This window comes from Medicago sativa, chromosome 2, assembly GCF_051527215.1.
Source record: "Medicago sativa cultivar Bolivia chromosome 2, Bolivia_mono, whole genome shotgun sequence".
Lineage (NCBI taxonomy): Eukaryota > Viridiplantae > Streptophyta > Magnoliopsida > Fabales > Fabaceae > Medicago > Medicago sativa.
In genome coordinates, this window is record NC_140750.1 from 2,137,171 (window position 1) to 2,161,924 (window position 24,754).

At 33.6% G+C, this 24,754-nt stretch overlaps 2 protein-coding genes and 2 pseudogenes across 4 annotated transcripts; 3 read left to right on the forward strand and 1 right to left on the reverse strand.

The window, feature by feature from the left end:
- Positions 1-517: 517 nt before the first annotated feature.
- LOC146943536 (BRASSINOSTEROID INSENSITIVE 1-associated receptor kinase 1-like) lies at positions 518-8,836 on the forward strand (annotated as a pseudogene). The gene is made up of 9 exons (XR_015025600.1): positions 518-611; positions 1,866-1,998; positions 2,104-2,175; positions 5,685-5,981; positions 6,304-6,380; positions 6,992-7,126; positions 7,232-7,570; positions 7,831-8,225; positions 8,364-8,836. The product of XR_015025600.1 is annotated as a BRASSINOSTEROID INSENSITIVE 1-associated receptor kinase 1-like (transcript).
- LOC146943537 (uncharacterized) lies at positions 2,954-3,631 on the reverse strand (annotated as a pseudogene).
- A 1,930-nt stretch (positions 8,837-10,766) lies between the features above and the next one.
- LOC146943538 (BRASSINOSTEROID INSENSITIVE 1-associated receptor kinase 1-like) lies at positions 10,767-16,693 on the forward strand. 2 transcript variants are annotated; one of them, XM_085741822.1, is made up of 11 exons: positions 10,767-10,971; positions 11,698-11,827; positions 11,926-11,997; positions 12,088-12,231; positions 13,212-13,283; positions 13,421-13,492; positions 13,581-13,657; positions 14,373-14,501; positions 14,601-14,942; positions 15,282-15,676; positions 15,954-16,693. In XM_085741822.1, exons 1-11 carry the CDS (start codon positions 10,866-10,868, stop codon positions 16,275-16,277), a joined length of 1,863 nt encoding a protein of 620 aa, XP_085597948.1. In that variant the 5' UTR covers positions 10,767-10,865; the 3' UTR covers positions 16,278-16,693. The 2 variants fall into 2 exon arrangements, with proteins under 2 accessions (XP_085597948.1, XP_085597949.1); XM_085741823.1 differs by lacking the exon at positions 13,212-13,283.
- A 647-nt stretch (positions 16,694-17,340) lies between these two features.
- Positions 17,341-24,107, forward strand: LOC146943539 (BRASSINOSTEROID INSENSITIVE 1-associated receptor kinase 1-like). Its single transcript, XM_085741821.1, has 11 exons — positions 17,341-17,552; positions 18,056-18,185; positions 18,279-18,350; positions 18,457-18,600; positions 19,869-19,940; positions 20,085-20,156; positions 20,245-20,321; positions 21,264-21,392; positions 21,493-21,846; positions 22,210-22,616; positions 23,273-24,107. Exons 1-11 carry the CDS (start codon positions 17,456-17,458, stop codon positions 23,654-23,656), a joined length of 1,938 nt encoding a protein of 645 aa, XP_085597947.1. The 5' UTR covers positions 17,341-17,455; the 3' UTR covers positions 23,657-24,107.
- Positions 24,108-24,754: the final 647 nt, after the last annotated feature.

Below are 24,754 nucleotides of genomic sequence, written 5' to 3' on the forward strand. Positions count from 1 at the left end.
CTATAGAATCATACTCTTAATAATATTGAAAATTAGTCTCACCCTTACCTGGTTATGATGAAATCGCAGCTCTCCCTCTAGTTCTCCTCTTTTCTGACTTTTCTCCCTTTTCTCCAAAAGTGTTTCACGTAAAAACGTTTCTAACTTCTGTTTGCCCTATTTATCCTTTCGTATTACTCTTCTCACCTCTAAACTTACTCTTTACACATCACAGCCCAACTTCTAATATTTTTATTTTATTTATCATATCTTATTTTATTTAATAATAAAATAAGTCATAACAACATAACAACTTCACCACAACAAAATACCCCACATAATTCATTTATAAATCATATAAACCACTCAACTTCATGAATCATAAAATTCACACATATCAATCATGAAAATCACTTAAATCATATATATAAATATATTTTTAAATAATCAAATAATTAAGACGGGCGTTACATCATGAGCTTGAACCCAATGTATATATTACCAACCATGATATCTTGAACAGTGTGGACTCTAAAACATGGAGAGAGTGACTTCAGCTTCTAAAGTTTCCTTTCTTTTTTGGGCTATTTTGGTGTTTCATTTGTTCCTTAAAGTTTCTTCAAATGTGGAAAGTGAGTTGTTACTTTTGTTTTTTTTACTCTATTACAGGCTTCTTTATTTTTATTTTTATTATTATAAGCTTTTAATTGTTGAATAAATGTTTGGCTTAATTGCACTTTTGCCCCCTATATTTTGCCAATTGTGCGATTTTGCACCCCATTGTTTCAAACGAGCGATTTTGCACCCTATATTTTGCCAATTGTGCGATTTTGCACCCCATTGTTTCAAACGAGCGATTTTGCACCCCATAGTTTTTTCCCTTTCTGATTTTGCACCCCAAAAAATCATAAAAATATTTAGTTTTTTCCAAAAAATTTTAAAAATTAGAAAAAAATCAGAAAATAAATCAGATTTTTTTTAAAATTCTGGAATTTAATTTTCAAAATACAAAAAAAAGTAAATTTTCAAAATTTTAAAAAAATCTGACCTTTGTTTAAATTGGTATCCAAATTTTTAAAAATTAAATTTTTTTCCAGAATTTTTTTTAAAAAAATCTGACCTTTTTTTAAAATTGGTATCCAGATTTTTAAAAATTAAATTTTTTTTCAGAATTTTTTTTTAAAAAAATCTGACCTTTTTTAAAAATTTTGAAAATTTACTTTTTTTTGTATTTTGAAAATTAAATTCCAGAATTTTAAAAAAAATCTGATTATATTTTCTGATTTTTTTTCTAATTTTTTAAATTTTTTTCGATTTTTTAAATTTTTTGGAAAAAACTGAATATTTTTATGATTTTTTGGGGTGCAAAATCAGAAAGGGGGAAAACTATGGGGTGCAAAATCGCTCGTTTGATACAATGAGGTGCAAAATCGCACAATTGACAAAATATAGGGTGCAAAATCGCTCGTTTGAAAGAATGGGGTGCAAAATCGCACAATTGCCAAAATATAGGGGGCAAAAGTGCAATTAAGCCTAAATGTTTCTATCCGTTAAATAGGGTTTTAAATATTTACCATGATTATGAAACTCAGACACACAACTGCGAGGTCGGGACAGTTTAACAGTATCGACATTGCCACTAGAGCTAGACCTTACCACCAAAACAAAGTTATAAAGATATGATTATGTGATTGAAGAATTTTAGTAAAATTTATATATATGATGTTGGTGTTATGCATCAATAGATTAGGCTGTTTCTTGATTGTTCAATGGTTATTGCATGATCACAAACCTAGGCAATTCACGGATGAACATAATTTGTCATGTTAATATTAAGGATGTTTACATATGAAGATTGCTTTTTTTTTTTTTTTTTTTTAGCATAGGTGATGCACTGAATGCATTGAAGAGCAACTTGAATGATCCTAACAATGTTCTTCAAAGTTGGGATGCTACCCTTGTCAATCCTTGCACGTGGTTTCATGTTACATGCAATGGTGATAACCGTGTGATCCGTGTGTAAGTTGATATGTCATCTTTACCTGTAGTTTTATGAATGAATGTCCATCTGTTGAATAATTAATTCTTCTTTTTTTTTTTTTTTTGCTTCTTGCATTTGGACAGTAATCTTGGAAATGCGAACCTTTCTGGAACACTGGTTTCACAACTTGGTGATCTCTCAAATTTGCAGTACTTGTAAGTTGCGAATCAGATATGATATTGTCGAGTAAATTTGTCTCTTTCTAAGCAGATTAAGCTCAAACTTGTTTCTTGATTGATACTCCAGTAGTTTTGAAGGATCTTATAAGTAACCAATTGTGGTTGGCACAAATGGTTAGACTTTTTGCTCACACCAGCCGTGATTCGGGTTTTAGTCCAGAATTCCGTAATTGGTGGGTTATACATAAATTCCACTGTAAATCTTCAATAAAGTCGGTGATTCCCTCTGACCTTGGATGGGGGTGTACCTCCCCTCATTAGGAAAACCAGAAAGACACAACAGAAAATCATTTAAATCCGGGGAAGATGTACTTAGTGTTGTAAATTAAGGGAATAAATCCAATCAATTGATAAATCAGGGTAGCATATTGTTAGGAAACATGGCATCCATGGAAGGAAAGAGAGAAATAGCTCAAAGTTCTTTGTATTGATAGAAAATGAATATTACAATATGAGAAAAGTTATCCCACTAATGGGGTTATTACAAGTATATATACTACTACAACTAGTATCTCTAATAGTCCCCCTCAAGTTGGAAGGTGTTCAAAACACTTCCAACTTGAAATGAGAAAATACAAGGAAAGATGCCGGGAATACATCGGCTAAAAAAAACATCAAACAAGTGCTTATCCAACAAGAAGCAACCACAACTCAAGGTTGAACCAATTGAAGGAATAAGCATCCAAGCAACGCTTAACCACCATCCGGTAGAAGCCAATATCAACAAAGCCAATTAAGGCACAACGCTTAACCATCAAGAGTTCTCAAGAACTCAAGAAAGAAGCACAAGACAAGAAGAACAAGGATATCCAAAATCAATGATGATATCCAAAAAGAAGTGCAAGGAAGAGCCATAGTCTACAATGGAAGGAGGTCATATGTAAGACCAAGGTTCCAAAGATAAAAGTGATGCCCTCCTATGCCGAGCCGAGACAAGAAAAACCAAATGCAAGGAAGAGCCATAGTCAACAATGGAAGGAGGTCAAATGTTGAACAAACTTCACACCAAAAGGACCATGAAGCAACAAAACCAAGCTTCCAAAGATAAAAGTGATGCCCTCCTATGCCAAGCCGAGACAAGAAAAACTAATGGCAAACCAATAGAGATGCATAGCCATGTGATGTGTCTTCAAACCATAGAAAACAACCCATGTTGATGCATTCAAACCATAGGCCAAAACCAATGCTTCCACAATGAAGCTTAAGAAAATACCAACATAGCCAAAAATAGAACAAAAATGCAGCAGTAATGCTGCACAAAATAAAACCAAAATGCAGCCAATAGACATCAAAATGAACCCAAGAGGATGCTTTAAAGGTTTGCCCAAAATTCATCAACGATCCAGGGACAAAGGGAAAGGTAGTGCAGCAGGTATGTACATAACCAGCAAAGCTTTGTGCAGGACACATAGTACTAATAACTCCACAATGAATTATCACAAACCGACATATTAGAACTGGAGACAACTTTAAGCCATGAGATATTGGCATGAATTTCATTAAGTATGGAAGCAGTAACCCATACAGCAGCAGACACGGATGATACAAGTATTCCTCGCCAGAGGTCTCAGAGTTCATCAAACCTGAACTCTATATGATGCACAGCAGCAGTTACCCCAACCAAAGTGGCAACATACAACGCATGAAGGTAAACAACTAGTATAGTCCACTGAACTGACATGCGGCAGCGATTGCTAAGAGGCTTCTTTATATGGATAACAGCAGCACCTCTCTACTCAACTGGAGAAATGCCAGATATCAATTAACATCCAACAATCCACAATGAGATGTTGTACAAAAATAACATTGCAGCAGTCAACAACAGCACGTCAAAACAAGTCCAATGCAATCCCAATGCAATGTTGGATCAGAGCAAATTGCACCATCACCAAACTGAACGCAATATGCAATAAGGACCAAAAAACACCAAATATCAAAGTAGTATAATCCAACTCTATCTGAACCATATGCACAATTGTATACAGCCAGAGAAAATGAACTAATTGCAGCCTTGTCCAAATAGCAAAACAGAGAACTATCAAAACTTCATCAAAACACATGAGTTTCACAAAACTTCATCAAAAGAATTCTGAACCAAGAATCGTTATGTTTGCAGTGAGAACTTGCCACAAACATCTTGTGAGCACAATAGGCACAAACTTCATTTACAATAAAACTCGCCTCTGAAAAACAAATTTCTCAATACAGTACAATAATGAAATATGGAAGAAGATGAAATATCAACGACACGGAGAATCAATGCGAGAAAGACGACTCCGAACCGAATCAAAGATTGGAAATCAAAAACACTAGAGTTTGGAACAAACAAGGAGTTAGGAACAGAGTCATTCATTGAAAACTTCAATCAATTGAGTTTCTCGAATTGAACATGAAAAGAAAGATGAAAATTGAATCCTATAATTGAAGAAGGAAGGATCGGTTCAACAGAAAAAAACAGATGCACCAAAACCGAATCAAGAAACGAATTGGAATTACGAACCCTATGAATTGGGGAAAATTGCAGTAGCTAGCTATTTCAAGCAAGAAACTCAAATCGAAGGTGAAATTGAACAAGAAATTTCGAAACCCTAGGATTTGGGAAAAAGACGAAAACGAACACATATCGAATTTCTATGAAAACGGACACTGATCGATTATGAAATTGAAGCAGAACAAGGATTCCGTTCAAGAAATCGTAACCAAATTTAAAGATTGAAGGATGAACGACCGATTATCAGAAGAAGAGAAAAAAACGAAAAAATCAGGAACATGACGCAGAGGAAACTGATTGAAGAAGAGAATGAGAAAAGAAAATAAAAATTGAAGATGAGAAAATTAAATTTTCTCAAGAAAATGCAGCGGAAAATCCTTCAAGGAGGATACCAGATTAGCTCTGATACCATGTTAGGAAACATGGCATCCATGGAAGGAAAGAGAGAAATAGCTCAAAGTTCTTTGTATTGATAGAAAATGAATATTACAATATGAGAAAAGTTATCCCACTAATGGGGTTATTACAAGTATATATACTACTACAACTAGTATCTCTAATACATATTGCAAATGATCCCTTAATTTATGGACTTATTTATACCTTTCTGATTGCATTTTGCTTTTTAGTTACATTATTATTCAAAACTCAAATGCCTGCTGCCCCAACTCTATATGATTGTAGAATGTGTCATTCTATATAAGGAGGACTATACTTCTTCTACATCTTTTATCGTTGAAGACTGAATCACTAAAACTTTTGATATCTTCATAAGCTTTACTTTATAACATCTAGGTTTTAAGGATGGTTGTCTAAATATATCAAGCAAACATTCTAAATTCCACTATAAGAGGCCATTCATTTCGACTTGTCTGGTCGAGTTTACAACATATCAGCTTCATACAGATTATATGAATGTGTTTTGTCACCTTTCAATTATTTGTTGGACTTTTTTGTTTGCAGAAATCTGAATTTCTTCCCTTTTCAATGGCAGGGAACTTTTTAATAATAATATGACAGGAAGAATTCCAGAAGAGCTAGGAAATTTGACAAACTTGGTGAGCTTGGATCTTTACTTGAACAATTTAAGTGGTACCATACCGAATACATTGGCCAACCTTCAAAAACTACGCTTCCTGTTTGACATGCTTTCGTTATTCTCATATCTTTGATCTGCAAAATTTATTTATCTTATAGGACTAGTTTCATATATTCGAACAGGACTGGTGCCCAATTTTTTAATCACTGTATGGTCTTTTCGTGCATTTTTTATTCTTTTCTTTTTCTTTTCGTGTAAAAATTCTAATATGATTATCTGATTCATTCATTCATGTACTTGGAAGTTGGAACTAATACTTTAATTTATGAATGTATCAGGTATTGCTTGAGTGAGATATAATTTCCATTTTTGACAAACTCACTTTGCATAGTAGAACTTTGTTATCTACCCTTCATTTTTATGCATTTGTTAACTATTTTCCTATCATGATACATCACTCTATCAGTTGTTATTTACCCCTATCAGGTCAGTGCAAATAATGATTTTCTTATCTATGTCTTATTGTTGACAGATGACCTGAAACTTAGCTAATGCCCTTTGTTCGGCTTCACAGTTATCGAAATAATCCTCACTTGAAACAACTAAAAATCATTCCTGCACCACTCTCTCCACTGTCACCAGCTTCTTCAGGTTCAGTGATGTCTGTTTTTTATTGACAGTGATTTTGAATTGTAAAAAGAATAACTTGAACAGAAAGCTCCAAATGCTTAATGTGTAATTATCGAAAAGAGTGATCTGATTTTTGAAACGTGGTCTTGGAAAGCATACACAACCTTAGGTGCATTAGCCGAGTTGCATTTCCTTTGTGCTTAAAAGCCTGTTTGGATAAATAACTTAACTAAATGCTTATAGCATAATCGTTTATCATATAAGTGCTTATGTAGAAGCCTTTTTCATACCAAAAGATAAAATAAAGTCAAAATATTTTCATATAAGCTATCCCAGATTAGTTATGAAAATATTCCGAAAATAGCTTATAGACATTCCATAGGTTACTTCTAAAAGCACTCCTAAACAGTCTCGCAAGTGCTTATGCCGGTACATAAACTCAAATAAGTCAACCCAAACAGGCCCTAAATCTTCTCGATGTTGCTATGCCTCATTGTTAAATTTTAGAGAAGAAAATATTAATTGTATTCAAGTTTGGGATTTTTTTTTCAATCAGTCACAACCTTTTTTTTTTTTCTTTCTAATTTTAAAAAAGTTATAATTTCTTATTAAACTGTTAATCCTTTTTTCAGGTAGCAGTAATACTGCAGCTATTGCTGGAGGAGTAGCTGCTAGTACTGCTCTGTTGTTTGCAGCCCTTGCAATTGCAATTGCGCTTGCTTGTTGGCGAAAAAGAAAACCACAGGATTGTTTCTTTAACGTTTCTGGTTAGTTAAATAACAGAAAAGTTGGTATACATGCTGATAAATGCTGTATTTTATAGTTACTATTACTGGTGAACCAAACATTTTAATTGTCTTTTACCGCGGCAGCTGAGGAGGATCCTGAACACCTTGTTCAGATTACAAGGTTTTCTCTACGTGAACTGTTAGTAGCAACAGATGATTCCAGTAACAAAAACGTTCTAGGTAGAGGTAGATTTGGAAAGGTTTACAAAGGCCGCTTAACTGATGGCACTCTTGTAGTAATACGAAGACTTAAAGAGGAACGCGTCGCGGGTGGAGAGCTGCAATTTCAAACTGAAGTTGGATTGATCAGCATGGCTGTGCATCATAATTTGCTTCGCCTTCGTGGTTTTTGCATGACATCTACTGAACACTTGCTTGTATATCCTTACATGGCTAATGGAAGTGTAGCATAGTGTTTACGAGGTGTCCTATCTTTTCTCTCATATATCCTTTTCTTGCATCAATATTTTAATTGTTAGTGTTCAACGTAATTTGTTTCCGATTAGTGAAAAAACAACAATTTATATTTCCTTGATATTAGCTTGAAGCTATGTAAACACAAACATGGAAAGTCTTAAACAGCTCGAATTTTCAAATGCAAATTAATTCTCTTAATGTTGAATTTCAAAAGTTCCAGTTTCAAACTAAAACCGCGTCTATGTATATTGATTCTGTTGTTGTAGAACGTAATGACTCTCAACCTCCGCTTGAGTGGCCACTGCGGAAGAATATTGCGCTGGGATCTGCCAGGGGGATTGCTTACTTGCATTATAGTTGTGACCCTAAGATTATTCACCGTGATGTGAAAGCTGCAAATATATTGTTAGATGAGGAATTTGAAGCAGTTGTTGGAGATTTTGGTTATGCAATGCTTATGGATTACAAAGATACCCATGATACTACTGCTGTCTTCGGTACGATTGGGCATATAGCACCTGAGTATCTCTTAACTGGAAGGTCTTCAGAGAAGACCGATGTTTTTGCATATGGTGTGATGCTTCTTGAACTAATAACTGGACCGAGGGCTTCTGATCTAGCACATCTTGCCAATGATGATGATGTGATATTGCTTGATTGGGTAGGTTTTCCTTTAACTTTAAATATGCCATTAGTAGTTGAACAATTTTGTTAACCGTATATTTACGGTGATCTTTATTTAAATTCTAACTCCAACACTATGGCATGCATTAATTTCTTCGCGAAATTCTGTATGCAGGTTAAAGGACTTGTTAAAGAGAAGAATAAAGAGAAGAAGTTTGAAACACTGGTAGATGCAGAGTTAAAGGGAAATTATGATGATGATGAGGTAGAGCAGTTAATCCAAGTTGCTTTACTATGCACACAAGTGTCCCCTATGGAAAGACCTAAGATGTCTGAGATGGTTAGAATGCTAGAAGGCCATGGTTTGGCCGAAAAATGGGAGCAATGGCAGAAAGAAGAGACATACCGACAAGATTTTGGAAACAACCGCATGCATCATCACCCTTCTAATGCAAATTGGATATAGTAGTAGATTCAACATCACATATCCAGCAAGATGAACTCTTCTAGATGATCCTTTCAACATTCTATCATATGGACAAGTGAATATGTAATCCTTCCTCTGCCAGAAAGAGATAAACTTCGTGATTTGTGTATAACTTGTGTATAACATTGTATCATATGCTTTTCTCCATCTTTTCTACTTAATACTTTCTTTTGAATCTTCTTGAAATTATCTTGTATGTTCAGGTAACATGTCCATTGATCAGGTTATGATTATTCAAGAAAGCAGTTTGTAATTTTATTGGTTGTCAAGTTGGAGGATAAAGTGTAGGACACAAGCAACCAACACTTTTGTCCTTGTATGTATGAGAGACTAGTATAGAGTTTCTATGAAAATATATGCAATTTGTTAAAGATTTAGATATTTAAATATTTCGTTTATGATATTAGTGAGCTAACAAGATGATATAAATTACTACTTTAATTATATAATACTTCAAATAGTATATAGTGCTAGGATTTATCAAACTAAGGAAATTAAGAGAGAAAGAAGTAGGATGATATGTTTAGATTTCTCAAAATGGCGCATTTTTACATGAACCAAAATGTGGTATTTATACTACTAAATTTACCACTATTACATGTATGAAATTATTTGTTTTACTATTCTAAGTTGACATTTAGATAGGTAGTTGACCCTTACTATTATAAGTTGACATTATAGATAGATATTTCAACATAAATAGTAAGACCTATAATTCTAGGATAATTTAGGTTTTTATAATTTCTTATAACACAATTTTGTTTTTTTAGACATGAAAATAAAGTAAGTACTAAGTAGGACAGTACTTTAGGTTTTTGTCTTCTAATAATGGTTGTCATTGCACTTTTTAATTATTTTTGTTTTGAAAAGTTTAGATGAATTGAGTTATTTGGCTCACTTGAGTTGAGACAGGTTTTAGGACTTAAAAAATGTTAACAAATATCTATATAAATTATCTATTATGTTAACACTGGGAGTTGAGCTCGCGTCTTGCCGTAGAATTTCTCAAGAATTGATCACTTGGATTTTAGAAGCTTGAATCAACAAAGGAAGTACATTTTGATGTATGTGGACCATTTAATTTCGGCTAAAATATGGAATTGGTCCCTGCAAAATAGGTCAGTTTTGGTTTTAGTCCCTGCAATTTTTTTTTTTATAGTTTTTGGTCCCTGCAAAAATAGGTCAGTTTTGGTTTTAGTCCCTGCAAATTTTTTTTATAGTTTTTGGTCCCTGCAAAAATAGGTCAGTTTTGGTTTTAGTCCCTGTAATTTTTTTTTTTTTTTTTTATAGTTTTTGGTCCCTGCAAAATTTTTGTTTTTGGAAATAGTCTCTGACCCCAATTATGTGATGATTTGTCACTTTTGTGCATATGTGGCATATGTGCTTACTTAATAAAAAGAATATTATTTTTTATAATTTATATAGCAATAATTATTTTTTAATTAAAAAATGATAATAAAACAGATACAATAATTATTTTTTAATTTATAAAAGTGACAAATCATCACATAACTGGGGTCAGGGGCTATTTCCAAAAACAAAATTTTTTGCAGGGACCAAAAACTATAAAAAAAAATTGCAGGGACTAAAACCAAAACTGACATATTTTTGCAGGGACCAAAAACTATAAAAAAAATTTGCAGGGACTAAAACCAAAACTGACCTATTTTGCAGGGACCAATACCATATTTTAGCCTTTAATTTCCTATAATCACTACTTTATAATAAAGTATTGCTTTATCTATCTTTTTTAACGTGTGAACCTTTTTTAAAGTTGCAAGCCAGACCGTTGGATTAAGTGAAGTCATAGGATCTTATGGTGAGGTTGTCACATTGGAAGAGGACAGTTTGAGAAAGAAAAATTTGACTAGCGTAGTACATCTTTGACTCTCAATTTCATTTCACATTATTTCTAACTAATCACACTTCATTATCAATATTATATTACTATCTTGTTAACATGTCCCACATGTTCAACAATAATTTAATATTTCTTAATTAACATGTGTCCTAAATTAAATATTATTCATGCAAAGAAAACAAACAAAAGCCATACATACTTAAATAATGAACTTTACCAACCTATTTTTTGTTTGGTCAAAATGTTGTGGAATTTGATGATGGGTTTCTTGTAGATCAAGAGAGAGAGGGTTTGTGTTCTGTTATTAGGGAATCAAATCAATTGCTTATATGAATATAAACATGCAGCAAGTGACTTCATCTTCTACAGCTTCCTTTCTTTTTTTGGCTATTTTGGTGCTTCATTTGCTGCTTAAAGCTTCTTCCAATGAAGAAAGTAAGTGGTTATTTTAATTGTTTCATAAATCTTTCTATCTGTTAATTTGGTTAAAATTCACCAAATTTTGATATACTAGGTTGCCCTTTAGCCTTTTAATGTTACTGATCATATGTTGTGTTTGTTTGGTTTCACAATGGGAACTTCAGAACTTGAGTTTGACCAGATTTTGTTATGTTTAACTTTTATTTTGGGAATCAGTTTTGAGCTTAAGTAACTATTTTTAGCTTTCACATTTTAACTCTTTGCAAATTTTTATACACATGTTAAACTTAAAACTACTGTTGGTAATTATACGCTCAAAATCAATTTTGCGCATCCAAGTATAAATAAACCACTTTACATTTAACTCACTTTTAACTAAAATCAATTATTGAAGAATAAAACCGGAGATGAATACATAATAGACTTTGGAGTAGCTTTTGTAATATTTCAACCTAAATATTCTGTATCTGCTAATATTTTTGCTAGGAAGATAGGATCATATGATTGAAGAATTTTAGTAAATTTCAGATATAGTGATGGGTAGTTTCTTCATTGTTCATTCGTTAGTGCTTAGTCCCGAGCCTAGGCGATTCACGGATGAACAGAATTGGTGATGATAATACTTTGCGAAATAATCATAGGCTGGGTTGGACAGCCTATGCTGTATAGAAGAATTCACTCCTCCCACTCATGTTAATATTAACGATGTTTGCAACTAAAGATTGCTTCTTTTTAGAACAGGTGATGCACTGAATGCATTCAAGAGCGCCTTAAATGATCCTAACAATGTTCTTCAAAGTTGGGATCCTACCCTTGTCAATCCCTGCACGTGGTTTCATGTTACATGCAGTGGTGGTAGAGTAACCCGTGTGTAAGTCGTTATGTCATTTTTACCTGTGGTTTTATGAATCTTTGTCAATGTAATGAACTGTTTATTATTATTAATTTTTTTTTTTTGTATTTGGACAGTGATCTTGCAAATGAAAACCTTTCTGGTAATCTGGTTTCAAATCTTGGCGTTCTCTCAAATTTGGAGTATTTGTAAGTTGTGAATCAGATATGATATTGTTGATTGAGCAGATTAAGTTCAACCTTGCACAAATCTGAATTTTCTTCCCTTTTCAATGGAAGGGAACTTTATAATAATAAGATAACAGGAACAATCCCAGAAGAGCTAGGAAATTTGACAAACTTGGAGAGCTTGGATCTTTACTTGAACAATATAAGTGGTATCATACCGAATACATTGGGCAACCTTAAAAAACTCCGCTTCCTGTATGACATACTTTCGTTATTCTTATATCTTTGATCTGCAAAATTTATTTATGTTGATTTCAATTTTTTTCTATCTTTACCTTTGTTCAATATACTTTTTTGTGTGTTTTCCGATGCAAAATGAAGTAGATTTTGTACCCTCTTCAACATGACCATTACGCTTATAGCAAAGCTGCAATATACAAAAGTGCATGCTTAAAAAAGTAGTCCTATTTTCATTATCGCTGCTGCTGGTTATTATTATGTGATGCAATAGTGTGATTATATGCCAATTGAATGAAATATTTAAGGTATTTCTAATATTTAGTAAATAAATAAAGCTACTTACCAAGATGGCGGGATTGGGTCTTATGTCAAGATGAAATTTTATTTAGGGTCAACTAATATTGCAGTTTTCCTCCCTTGAATACGATGAAAGAAATCTTAACAGTATCTGTTACTTGTTTTTTGATTAATTCAATCTCTCTCTCTCTATATCAGAGATTTAACTAATTCAACGTAATAATTGTTTATTTATACACATACTAATGCACTGAGTGGGTGGTGAAGGCCGCTTGAAGTTTCTTCAAGTTTCTGATTTGACTGGTTTATAGTAAAGTTTTAGGATGGCTAAATCTGTTTTTTTTAATCAATTAACCTCGATTAGATGTGATAATCCAACAATCTACCACTGCACATTTCAAAGAATTAAATTTTTGAGCTTGATGGTATTTCTAAAGGTCAGTTTATAATATCTGAAATATCTTATGATATATTGCGCCCAATTGTTTGTGTGTTCTTTCCATGCATATTTTCTTCTTTTCCTTTCCTTTTTTGCATTAAAGGGGATTTTCTCTACCTGATGTGTAAAAATTTATAATATGATTATCTTATTCATTCATTTACTCGGAACTAAAACTTAAAGGGGAGTTTTTATACATTTGATAACTAGTTACCTATGATTTATTACTCTATTTTATCTATGTTGCGCTCCAAAATAGGCGTCTCAATAATAACAGCTTGACTGGAGTCATTCCCATTTCTTTGACAAATGTTACTACGCTGCAAGTTCTGTGAGTGTTGCTCCTTCATTTAGTTTTTCTATGAGTTATGGTCAAATTTTGTAGAAGAAATCAAAGTTGATTCTTATTTATACTAGAATCATATATTTCCATGTGTAAATTGACACAACGGCCATCTTGGAATACAGTGATGTCTCAGACAACAATCTAGAAGGGGACTTCCCAGTGGATGGTTCATTTTCATTATTTACGCCTATCAGGTCAGTGCAAATAATTATGTTCATATCTATGTCTTATTGTTGACAGATGGCCTGAAACTTTGCTAACTCAATGCGTTCCACTTTACAGTTATCGTAATAATCCTCACATGAAACAACCAAAAAACATTCCAGCGCCTCTTTCTCCACCATCACCAGCTTCTTCAGGTTCATTGACGTCTGTTTTTTGTTGACACTCATTTTTAAATTGTTAAAGAATTACTTGGACTGAAAGCTTTGATTCAGAATATTAACTCTAGCTTGCTCATAACTCTCTTGAATTGTAACCGACCTCAGCTTTTTTTAGAATGTTTAATTTTAAGACGGGATAAAAAAAAAAAAAACCAAACTAGGTATTTAAAATTAAGCAAGGGTTTTGTGAAAAATACACTTGACCTAAAATCCTGAGTTGTTAAGCAAGGGCTAAGGATGGGTTTTTTAGAGGTCATTAAAGTTAAGGCCATGTCAAACCAATATTCTATATTTCTTGTACAGTTGTACTTTGCCATTGTTTTGAAACTGACTCTAACCTTTCACCTACCTACATTAATTCTTAAGCCTCTTTTCCCCCAGAGAACAAAGAGAAAAGATTTGATAAATTATAGACATTGATTATATTGTTTTTTCCAAATGTTAATTCCGTAATTATGGAAAAGGATGGACTGATTTTTGAGAAGAGATCTCTGAAAGCAGACAACTTCAGTTCCTCTAGATTTTCTGCGTTTCCTCCATGCTTACATATTCTCGGTGTTGCTGTTCCCCATGGTTAAATTTAGAGGAAAACATAATTGTATTGAACTTAGAGATTTATGTTGCTAATCAATCACAGTCTATTTTTTAATAGAGTCATTGTTTCTAATTTAACTGTTAATCCTTTTTTCAGGTAGCACGAATACTGGAGCTATTGCTGGAGGAGTTGCTGCTGCTGCTGCTCTGTTGTTTGCAGCCCCTGCAATTACACTTGTTTACTGGCAAAAAAGAAAACCACAGGATCATTTCTTTGACGTTCCTGGTTAGTTAAATAACAGAAAAGATTGTATAAATGCTGATAAACGCTGCATTTTAAATTTTTTACTTATGAACCAACATTTTGTCTGTCTTTTACCGGCAGCTGAGGAGGATCCTGAAGTTCACCTTGGTCAGCTTAAAAGGTTTTCCCTACGTGAGCTGATAGTAGCAACAGATAACTTCAGCAACGAAAACATTATAGGTAGAGGTGGATTCGCAAAGGTTTATAAAGGACGCTTAGCTGATGGCTCTCTTGTAGCAGTTAAAAGACTTAAAGAGGAAAGATCAAAGGGTGGGGAGCTACAATTTCAGACAGAAGTAGAAATGATCGGCATGGCTGTGCATCGTAATTTGCTTCGTCTTCATGGTTTTTGCGTGACATCTACTGAACGTTTGCTTGTGTATCCTTTAATGGCTAATGGAAGTGTAGCATCGTGTTTACGAGGTACCTCTATTAGTTCAGCATTTGAGTTGTTTTTATTTATTCATAATTTTCTTTCCTTCCTTGTGGATGAATATTCTCTCATATACCCTTTTCTGTTAGACATGCTATAAGTGTTGGTGTTCCATGTCTAATCTATTTCTGGTTAATTTTGGTTCATCATTGAAAACATAACAATTAGTACTTCCTAACTATTAGCTGGCAATTACGCAAATACAAACATGAAAATTATTAAGTAACCTCAAATTTTCAAATTCCCAAATGCCTGCTATATTGTTAAATTCCAAAATTTGCAGTTTCATATTATAACTGCATCTATGCATATTGATTGTGTTGTTGTAGAACGTAATGACTCTCAACCGCCGCTTGATTGGCCAATGCGGAAGAATATTGCGCTAGGAGCTGCCAGGGGGCTTGCTTACTTGCATGATCATTGTGACCCTAAGATTATTCATCGTGATGTGAAAGCTGCAAATATATTGTTGGATGATGAATTTGAAGCAGTTGTTGGAGATTTCGGTTTAGCAAGGCTTATGGCTTACAAAGATACCCATGTCACTACTGCTGTTCAAGGTACACTTGGGCATATACCACCTGAGTACCTGTCAACCGGAAAGTCTTCAGAAAAGACTGATGTTTTTGGATATGGTACGATGCTTCTTGAACTGACAACTGGACAGAGGGCTTTTGATCTAGCACGCCTTGCCAGTGATGATGATGTGATGTTGCTTGATTGGGTAGGTTTTCAATTACCTTTTATACATGTCGTTGGTTTTTAGTTAAATTCTGCCTCCAACACCGTAGCATGAATTAATCTCTTCATAATGTTCTATACGCTCAACATTCATTATTTAGTTTATCATTATCCCTTGCTGAATGATAAAAAAAGGTTAATAAATATTGTGCATGATGCAACACCGATTGCACTTGTGCATGTTAGAATCGGCCGTAATGTAATGCCAACACCAATGACTAATCATTGTTGTCAACTGTCTGACATTATTTTGAATGCAGGTTAAAGGACTTCTCCAAGACAAGAAGTTGGAAACACTTGTTGATGCAGAGCTAAAGGGAAATTATGATGCTGAAGAGATAGAAAAGCTAATTCAAGTTGCTTTACTATGCACACAAGGGTCCCCTATGGAAAGGCCTAAGATGTCTGAGGTTGTTAGAATGCTAGAAGGCGATGGTTTGGCCGAAAAATGGGAGCAATGGCAGAAAGAGGAGACGAACCGACGGGATTTTAACAACAACCACATGCATCACTTTAATACAAATTGGATAGTAGAAGACTCAGCTTCACATATCCAGCCAGATGAACTCTCAGGTCCTAGATGATCCCTTTGAAGATTCTATCATATTGACTAGTGAATACACAATCCTTCCTCTGCCTGAAAGAGATAAACTTCATGATTTGTGCATATGCTTTACTATGCACACAAGTTTCACCTATGAAATGCTAGAAGGTGATGGTTTGGCTGAAAAATGGGAGCAATGTCAGAAAGAAGAGAAGTATCGACAAGATTTTAACAAATTGGATATAGACTGTATGTATGAGAGAAACTAGACTAGTATAGAACTTTTATGGAAATATATTCAATTTTATTTATCGTTTTCAGATGATACGTAATTATTGTTGGAAATAACTAGTACTTCAGGGGGTTGGTATGTTTTTGTCTTTTAATAATGGTTGCCATTGCACTTTCTCTGCAAATATATATATGTTTGGAAGATAATAGAATCTGTTTTTTCAATTTCTCTTTGGAATCTCTCACGTATATTTGTGTGTACAATCTTATTAGAATTGAAATCTTCTACATATTAATATGAGAACTATTTTAACTGTGCATGATACGAGTTTGAAGTCTAAAACAAATTTTGAAATAAAATTGAAATGCTAAAGCATCAACATAAAAAGAATGAAAAGAGCAATTGAAGGACATTTTTTTATACTATATGTGTTGTTTCCCATATTAAAAAGAAACATTACAGTTGAGATTTTAGAAAGAAAAAAAAAAAAAAGAGATGATGAAAGAGATACAATTCTTTATTTTTTTTTATTTTTTATTTTTTTATATGAAAAGTTTGGGTAAGTTGAGTACCGAATTTCACCAAGTCAGTAATGTTTCAAGGCTCAAAGATTATTCATCAATCAAACTCTTTCGTTAGAAGTTGAATCCATGCTCCTACGTGGTGTTCGAACTTTGAATCTCTCATCTTCATTTTACTTTCAATTTCTAACTAATATCAATATTATATTACTATCTTGTTTACCTGCATGTTCAGCAATTTTAAAATATAAATGTTGTGTTCAGAAACAATAATTTTTTTTATTATTCATGCAAAGAAAATAAACAAAAGTCATACTAAATAAATTATCAACTTCACTAACCCAGTTTTTGTTTGGTCAAATGTTGTGGAGTTTGATAATGGGTTTCTTGTAGATCAAGAGACAGTGAGGGTTTTTGTTTTGTTATCAACGAATCAACTGATCAATTGCTTATGAATAAATAAACATGGAGAGAGTGACTCCATCTTCTAACAAAGCTTCCTTTCTTTTATGGACAACTTTGGTGCTTCATTTGCTGCTTCAAGCTTCTTCCAATGAAGAAAGTAAGTGGTTATTTTAATTGTTTCATAAATGTTTCTATCTGTTAAATTGGTGAAAAATCACCTATTTTTTGATATACTAGGTTGCCCTTCAGCTTTATTGTTATTGGTCACATGTTATGTTTGTTTGGTTCCACAATGGAAACTTCCATACTTGAGTTTCCAAGGTCAAACGTGGTTTGACCATATTTTTTGATGTTTGGTTTTTATTTTGAGAATCAGTTTTGCTTAAGCAACTATTTGTAGGATGTAGCTTTCACGTTGAAGTGAAATCAATTTTAACACTTTGCAAATTTTTAAACGCATGTTAAACTTCAAACTACTTTTGGTAATTATACACACAATTTCAATTTTGATCTGAAATATCTAAATGGCTTTTCAATATGGTTTGTTCTTGTTATTATAGTATTCGATGGCTTAGTATTTAGGTGTATGCTACTGAGGCTGACTAGTGAATGTAACACTTTTTCGCATTCCACCCTGAAGATTGCTTCATTTTAGCACAGGTGATATGCTTATTGCATTCAAGAGCAACTTAAATGATCCTAACAATGCTCTTGAAAGTTGGGATTCTACCCTTCTCAATCCCTGCACGTGGTTTCATGTTACATGCAGCGGTGATAGAGTAATCCGTGTGTAAGTTGTTATGTCATTTTTATCAGTGATTTTATGAATCTTTGTCAACGTAATGAATTGTTTATTATTATTATTTTTGTTATATTTGGACAGTGATCTTGGAAATGCAAACCTTTCTGGTATACTGGTTTCAAGCCTAGGGGGTCTCTCAAATTTGCAGTACTTGTAAGTTGTGAATCAGATATGATCTTGTTGAGCAAATTTGACTGTTTCTGAGCAGATTAAGCTCAGCCTTGCATAAATCTGAATTGTGTTCCCTTTTCAATGGAAGGGGACTTTATAATAATAATATAACAGGAACAATCCCAGAAGAGTTTGGAAATTTGACAAACTTGGTGACCTTGGATCTTTACTTGAACAATTTAAGCGGTACCATACCAAATACATTTGGCAAGCTTCAAAAACTACGTTTCATGTATGACACTCTTTCATTATTCTCATATCTTTGATCTGCAAAAAAAAATTATGTTGGTTACAATTTTTTTCTGCCTTTACCTTGTTCACCATCCTTTTTTGTGTGTTTTCCGATGCAAAATGTAGTAAGTTTTGTAGCCACCATTACACTTTAAGCAAAGCTACAATATACAAAAGTGCATGCTTAAAAAAGTAGTCCTATTTTCATTATCGCTGCTGCTGGTTATTACTATTATGTGATGCAATAGTGCGATTGTATGCCAATTGAATGAAATATTTAAGGTATTTCTAATTATTAGTAACTACGTAAAGCTACTGACCAAAATGGCGGAGTTGGGCCTTATGTCAAGATGAAACTTTATTTTGGGTCAACTAGTACTGCAGGTTTTCCTCCCTTGAATACGATGAAAGAAATCTTAACAGTATCTGTTACATGTTTTTTGATTAATTCAATCTCTCTCTATCAGAGATTTAACTACTTCAACGTAATAACTGTTTATTTATATACATACTAATGCACTAAAGGGGTGGTCAAGGCGACTTGAAGTTTCTTCAAGTTTCTGATTTGACTGGTTTATTATAGTAAAGCTTGATTTAGCATGGCCATATTTGTTTTTTTAATCAAATAATCTTGATTAGACATGATAATCCAACACTCTACAACTGCATGTTTCAAAGAATTAAAGCTATGAGCCTGATGGTATTTCTAAAGGACCTTTTTTAATATCTTTGACATATTGATGTTATGTTATAGTATCTCAGTTTATCTTATAGAATCAGTTTCATATATTCTACCAAGACTTGCGCCCAATTGTTTGTGTATTCTTTCCGTGCATTTTTTTCTTTTTTGCATTAAAGGGGATTTTCTCTACCTGATGTGTAAATATTTCTAATATGAATATCTTATTCATTCATTTACTTGGAACTAAAACTTAAATTTAGGAATGTATCAGTTATACCTTGGGCTAGTTTTATGGTGCACAAGTGAGATTGGTGTTGCATCATGCACAGTTCCAGCATTAGATCAAGTGAGATATATGGGACTTATTGATCCAATGATGGAAAAGAAATTTATGCATGGTGCAACACTCTTTTAATTTGTGCACCGTAGAATTAGCCTATGCCTCGAGTGAGATGTAATTTCCATTTTTGACAATTTCACTTTGCATGGTAAAACTATGTTATCTACTCTTCTTTTTTATTCATTTGATAACTAGTTACCAATCATTATTTATTACTCTACTTTATTCATCTTTCTCTCCAAAATAGGCGTCTCAACAATAACAGCTTGACTGGAGTCATTCCCATTTCTTTGACAAATGTTACGACGCTGCAAGTTCTGTGAGTGTTCCTCCATTATTTAGATTTCCTATGAGTTATAGTCAAAGTATTTTATTTTTTGTTGAAAAAATCGAAGTGTCTTCTTTATACTAGAATCGTATATTTCCATGTGTAAATTGACACAACGGCCGTCTTGGAATACAGTGATGTCTCAAACAATAATCTAGAAGGGGATTTCCCAGTGAATGGTTCATTTTCAATATTTACCCCTATCAGGTCAGTGCAAATAGTTATGTTCATATCTATGTCTTATTGTTGACAGATGGCCTGAAACTTCGCTAATGCCCCGTGTTCCACTTTACAGTTATCATAATAATCCTCGCATGAAACAACAAAAAAACATTCCAGTGCCACTTTCTCCACCATCACCAGCTTCTTCAGGTTCATTGACGTCATTTTTTTTGTTGACAATGATTTTAAATTGATAAAGAATTACTTGGACTGAAAGCTTTGATTCAGAATATTAACTCTACCTTTGCTTATAACACTCTTGCATTGAAACCAAACTTAACTTCTTTTTATTTTGCGAAAGTTTCATTTTAAGACGGAATAAAACAACCAAACCAGGTCAACTTGCTATAGATGTCATGTGAAAAAATCACTTGACCTAAAAGTTTGAGTTGTTACTCAAAGGCTAGGGATGGTTTTTCTAGAGGTCATTAAGTTAAGGCCATGTCAAACAAGTATTCCATTTTTCTTGCACTTTGCTATTATTTCGATTCTGACTCTAACCTCTCACTTATCTAGCATTATTTCTTTTGCCCCTTTTCTGTTGGAAATTGATATTTTTCTAGGTCAATAATCACTTTTGTGCAGCTGTTTATTTTATAATTAGATTATTGCTTGTTTAGTAAGTAAAGTAGTCCCTAGATAATGATGTATACTGTCCTTAGGTAATGATGACTAGTGTTTGAAGTAGATTAACTGCAGCGTTTATTTTCAATTTTACAAGCAAGCTTATGGTTTCGCTCTATATATTTGTAGTGTATGCTTCAGTTTAATGTATCAAAGTATCTTAGTTTTTTTACTTTGTTCTCTAAAACTTTATTGTCTTTTCAGTTTTTCTCCTTTCTTCTCCACCATTTTCACCTTAAGGTCCTTTTTTCTACATTTTCCCCCAAAGAACAGAGAAAAGATTTGGCAAATGATAGTCATTGACTATATTTCTTTTTCCAAATTTTAATACCGTAATTATGGGAAAGGATGGACTGATTTTTGAGAAGTGGCCTCTAAAAGCCGACAACTTTTGTTTCCAATCAGTCACAATCTATTTTTTTTTAATAGTGTTATAATTTTTAATTAAACTGTTAATCCTTTTCTCAGGTAGCATTAATACCGGAGTTATTGCTGGAGGAGTTGCTGCTGCTGCTGCTCTGTTGTTTGCAGCCCCTGCAGTTGCAATTGCTTATTGGCAAAAAAGAAAACAACAGGATCATTTCTTTGACGTTCCTGGTTAGTTAAATATCATAAAACATGATTATACATGCTGATCAATGCTGCATTATATATTTATTACTGATGAACCAACATTTTGTCTGTCTTTTACCTGCAGCTGAGGAGGGTCCTGAAGTTCACCTTGGTCAGCTTAAAAGGTTTTCGCTGCGTGAGCTGCTAGTAGCAACAGATAACTTCAGCAACAAAAACAATATAGGTCAAGGTGGATTCGCAAAGGTTTATAAAGGACGCTTAGCTGATGGAACACGTGTAGCAGTAAAAAGACTTAGAGAGGAACGCACACGTGGTGGGGAACAGGGTGGGGAGCTGCAATTTCAGATAGAAGTGGAAATGATCGGCATGGCTGTGCATCCTAATTTGCTTTGTCTTCGTGGTTTTTGTGTGACATCTACTGAACGTTTGCTTGTGTATCCTTTAATGGCTAATGGAAGTTTAGCGTCGTGTTTCAAAGGTGCCACTATTGGTTCAGCATCTGAATTGTTTTTTATTTATTCATAATTTACTTTCCTTCCTTGTGTATTTTTCTCTCTCATATACCGTTTTCTGTATAAATCTTTTCTCTCATATTTCCTTTTCTGGTAGAAATGCTAGTTCAATGTCAAATCTGTTTCTGGTTTATTTTGGTTTATCATTGAAAAAATAATAATTAGTATTTCCTAGCTATTTGCTGGAGATTACGCAAATACAAACATGAAAATTCTTAAGCACCTCAAATTTTCAAATGCAAATGAGTGCTCGGCTATTACTGTTGAATTTCAAAATTTGCAGTTTCATATTATAACTCCATCTATGTATATTCTTTGTGTTGTTGTAGAACGTAATGCCTCTCAACCGCCTCAACCGCCGCTTGATTGGCCAATGCGGAAGAATATTGGGCTGGGAGCTGCCAAGGGGCTTGCTTACTTGCATGATCATTGTGACCCTAAGGTTATTCATCGTGATGTGAAAGCAGCGAATATATTGTTGGATGATGAATTTGAAGCAGTTGTTGGAGATTTCGGTTTAGCAAAGCTTATGGCTTACAAAGATACTCATGTCACTACAGATGCTCGAGGTACACCTGGGTATATAGCACCTGAGAACCTGTCAACAAGAAAGACTTCAGAAAAGACTGATGTTTATGGATACGGTATGATGCTTTTTGAACTAATAACTGGACAGAGTGCTTATGATCTAGGAGGTCTTGCCAAAAAAGATGATGATATGATGTTGCATGATTGGGTAGGTTTTAAATTATCTTTATACATATCATTAGCACTTGAACAATGTTTGTTAACAGTGTATTTACCGTCATTTTTGGTTGAACTCTGCCTCCAACGCCGTGACATGCATTAATCTCTTCACAATGTTCTATATGCTCAAGCATGCATTAATACTTGACATTTTGTTTTTATTCATGATAACAGTCCCTATTCCCTTCATCAGCTACCAAAACTTTACCTTGTACTAATCTAAAAGGGAGGGTTACTATTTGTTAAAATTGCATTATGTTTTGGTCCTTGGTGTTGTATGGGACGGAGTGTTGGAAGGTAAAGAACCAACAAGAATAAAATAAGTGTAGCGGAGATGAAAATTGTTGTGTTGGATGTGTGCTAGGACTAAGAGAATTAGAAATTACAGTACTACATTAGATAGAGTTTGGGTAGCACCTATCCTAGAAAAGATGGTGGGAACTCGGCTTAGGTAGTCTGGACATGTAGAGATTAGATCTCTAGATTTTGAAGTAAGAGTAAATAAGATGAAGAGCAGTCAAACCACTAAAGGTAGATGAAGACCTAGAAAAACTTGATCATTGTTGCATTGCATAGGCTATAACGTAATATCAAAACCAATGACGAATCTTAGTTGGAAGCTGTTTGACATTGTTTTGAATCCAGCTTAAAGGACTTCTCATAGACAAGAAGTTGGAAACACTGGTGGATGCAAAATTAAAGAAAAATTATGATGAGGTAGAGAAGTTAATCCAAGAGGTAGAGAAGTTAATCCAAGTGGCTTTACTATGCACACAATTTTCACCTATAGAAAGACCAAAAATGTCTGAGGTGGTGAGAATGCTTGAAGGCGATGGTTTGGCCGAAAAATGGGAGCAATGGCAGAAAGAAGAAACGTACCGACAAGATTTTAACAAAAACCACATGTATCACCTTAATGCAAATTGGATAGTAGGTTCAACTTCACATACCCAAGCAGATTCAACATCACATACCCAAGCAGATTCAACTTCACATATCGAGCCAGATGAACTCTCAGGTCCTAGATGATCTGTTTGAAGATTCTGTCATATCCACTAGTGAATACTCAATCCTTCATTTGCCTGAAAGAGATAAATTTTCATGATTTGTGCATATGCTTAATCTTTTCTTTTTAATCTTCTTGAAATTATCTTGTATGTTCAGGTTACATGTCCATTGATCAGGTTATGATTTTTAAGATAGAAATTTGTAAGTTTTATTGCGTAGGGAACAAGCAAAACCAACACTTTTGTCATTGTGTGTATGAGAGAAATGAGTTAGTATAGAGCTTTTATGGAAATATATGCAACTTTATTTATCGTTCTCAGATAATAATTGTATTTCAGTATTTTTTTTCTTTCATGTGGAAATAAGTAGTACTTCAGGGGGTTGCTGTGTTTATTCTTTTAGTAATGGTTGGCATTGCATTTTCTCTGCAAATATATGTTTGGAATATATAATGAAATCTGTTTTTCGATTATGGATTATGTTACACCAAAGACTACTAACAGCTTGATTCCAAATTAAATAATCGTATAATTATATGGAACCTCTCATTTCACAAGCTTGAACCTATTTTGGCAGTGTTGTATCCTATAACTTTTGTTGGTTTTGTTAGTTAAAAATTTAAAGGGTCTTGTTAACGAGTGCCCCGGGGGCACTCTTTAAGCATTCCAAAAGGAGAAATTATTCCATAAAAAAAGTCAAATGTTTCAATTTCCAATGCATTGATTACAAAAATTTTCAAAAAAGGTTACCTTTTAAAAGTCTTAAAGAGTGCCCCGCAGGCACTCGTTAACATTTCCCAAATTTAAATTAGGACAGGTACTACTTATGTAAGGTCGAAGAGAACTAGAAGTTTCGGTGGGAGTTTACAATGTAACTTATTTAGCTTTCCAGTGAGAAAATTTTGAATCTGATTCAAGATACATTTATTGGAATAGGAATTCTTATCTTCTATGTTGATCCATACTGATGATATCCTATAATTTAACATATATGTTTTTTCATACGCACTGACCAAAGTCAAACGGTTAAACGACTAAAGTATATACCTCATGTCTCACAAAGGTGTTGTGAACAATCTAATTTTGATTTCTTGATACTTTTCAAATAACTACATTAAAT